The sequence below is a fragment of the Pteropus medius genome, unplaced genomic scaffold (genome assembly GCF_902729225.1).
Source record: "Pteropus medius unplaced genomic scaffold, Ma_sr-lr_union100, whole genome shotgun sequence".
NCBI classification, from domain to species: Eukaryota; Metazoa; Chordata; class Mammalia; order Chiroptera; family Pteropodidae; genus Pteropus; species Pteropus medius.
In genome coordinates this window covers 3,641,593-3,647,805 of record NW_024354502.1, presented here as the reverse complement: position 1 = coordinate 3,647,805, position 6,213 = coordinate 3,641,593, and the positions used below count along the sequence as shown (strand labels likewise).

At 43.2% G+C, this 6,213-nt stretch overlaps 1 protein-coding gene across 1 annotated transcript in view; it reads left to right on the top strand.

Moving 5' to 3' along the window:
* Positions 1-6,213, top strand: part of FER1L6 (fer-1 like family member 6) — a 98,632-nt gene that overhangs the window by 86,458 nt on the left and 5,961 nt on the right. The window contains exons 33-37 of the mRNA XM_039853752.1: positions 158-170; positions 679-767; positions 1,236-1,334; positions 3,614-3,855; positions 5,208-5,371. Of these exons, the coding sequence (XP_039709686.1) occupies positions 158-170; positions 679-767; positions 1,236-1,334; positions 3,614-3,855; positions 5,208-5,371 (607 nt within the window). The remainder of the gene's footprint in view (positions 1-157; positions 171-678; positions 768-1,235; positions 1,335-3,613; positions 3,856-5,207; positions 5,372-6,213) is intronic.

The following is a 6,213-nucleotide window of genomic DNA, read 5'->3' as shown; positions in this document are numbered from 1 at the left end:
CCCCACAGGGGCTCCTAAATCTCTTGCAACTGGGTAAAATCTGATATGTGGAGTTCAAGGCAATGGACAGGAAGCCCTATTCTGCCTCTAATGAGCTGCGGGTTTCGGATCATTTCTTTGATTTCTCTAAACCTTGGTTTCTTTATGTGTAATACAGAAATGTGGCTGGAGTGAGCATTAATGGAGATAATAGATGTTAAGGTGCATTGGAAACAATGAAGCATGGTCCTTCTGATGGACAGTGTTATCTTTTTAATCTTTAGGAATTTGTAGAAAGAACAGGGTTTCTGGAGACACCAGGCAAAGGTTGAATCCACACTCTACTATGTATTGCCTGTGTAAGCATGGGCAAGATGTTTGCTCATCTTCTAAGCAGGAATTGTAACATCCACCAAGTGTGAATATTGGGAGAGTTAATGCTTATCAAGAGCACAGCTGTATCTACCACATAGTAGATGCTCAATAAGGGTTTGCTTACCCTTCCTCTGCTCTTAATATACACTCTAATTCTTAATTATAGTATAAGTTCTGCCTTTGTTGACAAGTATTCTAAACATGTATATAGCTACCAAGCTGTATCTAATATCCATTTCTAGTAGAGATCTGTTGAAACTGTGAATGATCAGTTGCTCTATGGTTTGCCCTCAAAGTTAAAAGAGGTCTTCTCCCCTTATAAAGGGCCGTCTGCAGATGTGGGTGGACATGTTTCCCAGAGACGCGCCTCAGCTCGGGCCCCCCGTTGACATTTCACCAAGGCGACCCAAAGGGTGAGTGGCTGCAAACCCCATCTCCTGGGGAAGGGACCTAGGTAGTGGACGAAAAGATCATGACATTGGATCTGATGTCTGATACATCCCATGGATCGATTGGCACCTGATAGTTATACCTCGCTTTCCATCTGGCCAGTTATAGTGGGGAGTGAGGGGTGGTGACGGTAGTAGCGTGGAGATTGGAATGGTGGCCCCTTTTGGGGTAGGAGTGACTAAGCTTCAACACGTCTTAACATTCTGAAAAATCTTGGTTAATGGAAGGAGGGCCTGCCCAGGGAGATTCACGTCCTCGGTGATTCCAGCTGGGGTACACAGTGTTGATGGAACCAAGACTTTAGTGTCGATATTTTTGATCCTGGTCACGTTGAGGAAGCTTGCAGACTCAAAGTGATGCTGAAATCACATAGACACCAGTTGACTCAGCTTTCAAGGTTTTCAACCTAATGCTGCCTTCCCTCGTTCCAGATATGAATTGAGAGTAACCATCTGGAATACTGAAGATGTCATTTTAGAGGATGAGAATATCTTCACGGGACAAAAATCAAGTGATATTTATGTTAAAGGGTAAAGTCGTCAACAAACTCCACTCTCTCTTTCCAGCCCCTCCTCACCTCTTTAATTCCTAATTCAACCTGTGCCTCATAGAAGATACTCCACCCACATTCTAAAAAAGGAGTTCATTCTACCCACCTTGTCGGATAAGGTCATTTTCTTTTTTGTGTCTTATTTGGCTATTTTGCTAAGAATTCTTCTTATGGAAATATTTTTGTGAAGAAATATTTTATAAACATCTCTTTCAGTTAACTGTTGGATACCTATACTTTATGAGTGACATTCAAAATACCTTTACACCTGAAGGAAGGGAAGAGATGTAGTGCTGTTGATGAAAGATTAAGTGTCATGAAGATTTGTAAGACTGCTACAAAAGCTAAGGTGTAGACCTTCCCTTTGACTAGTTCTCCTGATAAAAAAGATACCAACCTAGGACTCGGGAAGCGAAGTGTTTCATATCTCTCTTACATCTTGCCTATGACACAAATGACTTTGTAGGTGTCCCTTTAGCCCCTAGTCAAGGAGGGAGATGAGGGGGTAAAGAATCAGAAGCAAAAGTGACATAAACATGTGTCCTCTGAGAAACTCATCTCAGCCTCATTGCGATATCTCTTTGTCTTCCCCAACTGAGAAAGCTTCTTCCTCATCGACTCCCCCATTTCTGGTACGCCATTAAACCTTGTCCATTTTACCTTCCAAATAGCTGTCAGCACTGTCTGCTCTCTCCATCTTCACCACACCTCCACCACACTCTTTCCTCCAACACCTCTTGCTGGAGCCACAGAAATACCAATACCATATGAATTGGTCTCTCCATATTCACGCTTGCTTCCAATAATTGATTCTCTGTGCTGAAACATTAGTTTTTCAAAACACAATCTTATCATGTCAGTCCTGTACTTACAATCTGATCATGTCAATCCCGTACTTAAAGCCCTTTAATGGCATCTTATTTTCTCTGGATGAAGATTCAAATCCCTAACATGTCCTAAAGTATCCCGTATGACTGGCCCCTGCCTATCTCTCCAGCCTCATCTCACTGCATCAAGACTTCCCCTGGCTTTCTGCTCTCTAGTTCGCTGAGCCTCTTTTCCTTCTTAGAATATGTCATCACCTCTTTTTCCATAGGGCTTTTGCACATCTCTCTCTCTGGAGACTTCTGCTGCCCACCCATATCGCTCCATCCCCTTCCCTCTGCGGCTATGGCTCCATGAAGGCCAGGACCGTCTCTGTCTACTCTCCATCACTGCCCTTGCATCTAGCTCACTCCTTCCCTCGTAACAGATATCACATGTATATTGCTTGAGCGAGCACCATCTTTAGCTAAATAATTGTGTCCATACTCCCAAGTGGTACCAATTCTCTGGGGAAAGAATGGTCTTTACCCTCCCCTGCCCTGTAGGAAAGGAATGTCTGCTTGCAGAAAACACATGGTTTGGAATTATCAATTAGTTTGTATTAAAAGTATCTAACTTCTGAATAATCAATTCACCATGGATAAAGTACTAAGGGAAAATATTAATTGTAGCTGACTTTATGCTGGGGATGGAGGAGAAAAAACCAGATAAGACTAAAAAATAACAGTATGGATAATTTGGTATACACGAAGCACTTTACAAATATCCCATATGTAATTCCTCAGACTAATCATATGGACTAGGTGCTACTGTTGCTTCCATTTTCCAGATGAAACAAAGACACAGAGAGGTTAGATAATATATCTATGGCAGCACAAGTAGTATATGGTAGAGCCAGGACTGGAACACAGGTGGATGCAGGCAGCTCTCATACCCTCTGTGCCATACTGATACAGGCCTGCTGGGTTTTTGAGACCCACAAACAGACAGGAGGAGCCAGTTACAGGCCTGACAGCAGAGGTCTAAACAAGGCCAGTTTTAGAGACCACGGTGTGGCGGATCATCATGTTGTAACACTTGGGTGCAGAGGTAGCATCCCCGACATGGAGGGCTCCGAGGGTGACAGAAAACTGCCGGAGCTTTCGCTTCACAGTTGCTGAGTTTTCCTTCTTTATTGCATGGGGCTTCGGGTCTACCCAAGACCAGCTGACACATCCCCGCCTGGCTTAGAATGACAAGCGCGTTTCTGTTTCAGACCCTTTGCCTCCTATTTTCCCCTTTCAGATGTAATGGAAACTTCTTCTCAATCTAACTATATCATAATCTTAACACTATGATCTATAACCGCTTTGAAATTTGCTAAATCACTCTTGATTGTACGGATGCCTGAACGATGTGCTCGGAGTGTTTAATCCTCTTTCTATCTTTATTCAGGTGGATGAAGGGTTTGGAAGATGACAAGCAGGAAACAGACGTGCATTACAATTCCCTGACTGGAGAGGGGAACTTCAACTGGCGCTTCCTCTTCCGCTTTCAGTACCTCCCAGCCGAGAAGCAGATGGTCATCACCAAGAGAGAGAACATCTTTTCCTTAGAGAAGATGGAGTGCAAGACACCAGCTGTGTTGGTGCTCCAGGTTTGGGATTTTGAAAGACTGTCCTCCGATGACTTTTTGGGTAAGCCGGGGGCTTCACAAGCTCCTGTTAATGCTAAGGGTTTTGTCCCAGTTTGGCGGGAGCTTGGTCTGATTTAGCTATTAAGGATAATAATTTCAGTGCTATTTATCATAGCAAAAGTATGGAAGCACTCCAAAGAGCCATTAATAGGGGACGGGCTAGATAAGTTATGGTGCGTCCATGTGGTGGAAGATGCATATTCCAACCGACTTAAATCGATCTTTGCTTTACCACTACGAAGCTGTTAAATTTTGAGATAAATATTGGTCCATTCTGCGCTTCGGTTTTCCTCAGTTGTAAAAACGGGGTTAGTCATATTACACATCTCAGAGAGTGTTGAGGGCTGTAAATGTGATAAGATTTAAAAGCTGGCACAGTGCTTCATTCACAGTAAGCGCTCATAGTGATAACCCTGCAGCCGTTAAAAATATTAGAATATTTAATGAAATGGATAATCGTGCAAGACGCATTAAGTGAAAAAAGAGTATAGAAAAAAGCCTTTCTGTAAAATATATGTTTCTAAGTATAGAAGAAAATGGTAGAGACAGGCAAGGAGAGAGAAAGATTAACATAAGAGTAAGAACTAATGCATGGAGCAGCGGTCAACATTAGGGGGATGGAAATATGGGAAATTTTTCTATATAAAAATGTGTATTAACATTCGTTAATACACAATTAACGAATGTTACTATTATAATAGGGAAAGGTTAAAAAGATACACAATGCTCTTATGGCATTATCTTATGGTGCCTTATATTCACTCCTCGAAAATAACATTGTTGAGAGCCCACTAAGGTCTTGGAGAACAGCTAAAAAGACACTGAGACAGTCCTGACCTGGAGGGGGTTTAATGGACTCAAAGAGGGAGATGAAGTGGAAGGGGGTTCTCATAGGCTGATCTGTGCTAAGGCCGGGGAAGTCTCAGAGGATAGGACAGGCGCTCTATCCAGACAGCACCCAAGGAGCAGAGAAGATGCCCAGGAGTGATACTTGAAACCGAGGCTTGAAAGTTACACATGGTAGCTTCGTTCATGTCTTCTACCTGCTACCACATTATTAATGCTTTGAGGGCACCAAACATGTCTTGGTCATATTTGTACCCCCAGTACCTAGCACGTGCTAGTGATCCACTGTGGTGCTCATTGGATAACCAGTGAGTGGACGGATGGATGGAAGGAAGAATGGAAGGATAGATGAATGCATGCATGAAAGGATGAATGGATGGATGGATGTAAGGAAAGAGAGATGATGGATGGATGAATGAGAATATCGATCGATTTTATTTATTTATTTTTTGGGTGTTTATTGATTTTAAAAGCTCTTCCATAACTGTTATGTGCATCTCTTCACAGGCTCCCTGGAAATGAACCTCAATAGTTTCCCCCGAGCAGCCAAGTCCGCCAAAGCCTGCGATCTCACCAAGTTTGAAAATGCCAGTGAGGAGAGCAAGATCTCCATATTCCAGCAAAAGCGTGTGCGGGGCTGGTGGCCTTTTGCTAAAAGCAAAGAACTCACAGTAAGTGACAGCTGTAGGAGATGGGGTGGGGGGCAGGCAGGGGACATGTTGCTCTTTAAATGATTCATTTTGTGAACTTCAAGTAAAATGCCTTGCAACAAATGACATAGATTCTTTTAGGGCAAAGGTTCTGCTGAGAAGCAAGAATTTTGAAAACTTTATAAATGCATTAAGACTTCTTCCATAGTTCAGCAGACTTGATTCAATAGCTATGTATGTCAAGGTGATTTTCTATCCTCTTGGCTTGAACTTATGTCCCTGGCATTAATTTCTTTTTCAACATTTTTCAAAATTATGCATCAACTGTCCTGACTGATGGACAGTTTTACATAACTACCTTATCCTTTCACCTTTAAATGTGACACTCAGTTTAAAAAGTGATCCATCCTTTTAAAGCTTCCTCGAGAGAGTGGTAGCAGGGAAGGCCCCTATCCCTTTTCCTGCGCTGCCAACTTGGTCCATACTGTAGGAATTCAGATCTTTCACAAATACTGGGAAGACAGTTTCTTCTGCCCTTCCTCTCAACCCATCGCCGTTCCTCTGTAAAGGAGGAAGGACGAGTTAAGTGATCCATGAAGCTGAGGAAAGGGACTGAGGCTGTGTTGGTGGCCTCTTTCCTCTGCTGCTGTTCTCTTGGGGTGAGCATGTTTTCCCCAGGTACGGCAGAAGCACACCCAAGTTAGGACCCTTCTAGTCTCAGGTCTGGATAGAGACCTATTTCCCTCTCCCCCTCCCTCTCCTTTCTCCTCTCCCTCTCCCCTTCCTCTCCCTTTCTCTCTCCCCTCCTTAAGGGCCCAGTGGGTATAAGACAGAGATTCCCTTTTGAACTCGACAGGGTAAAC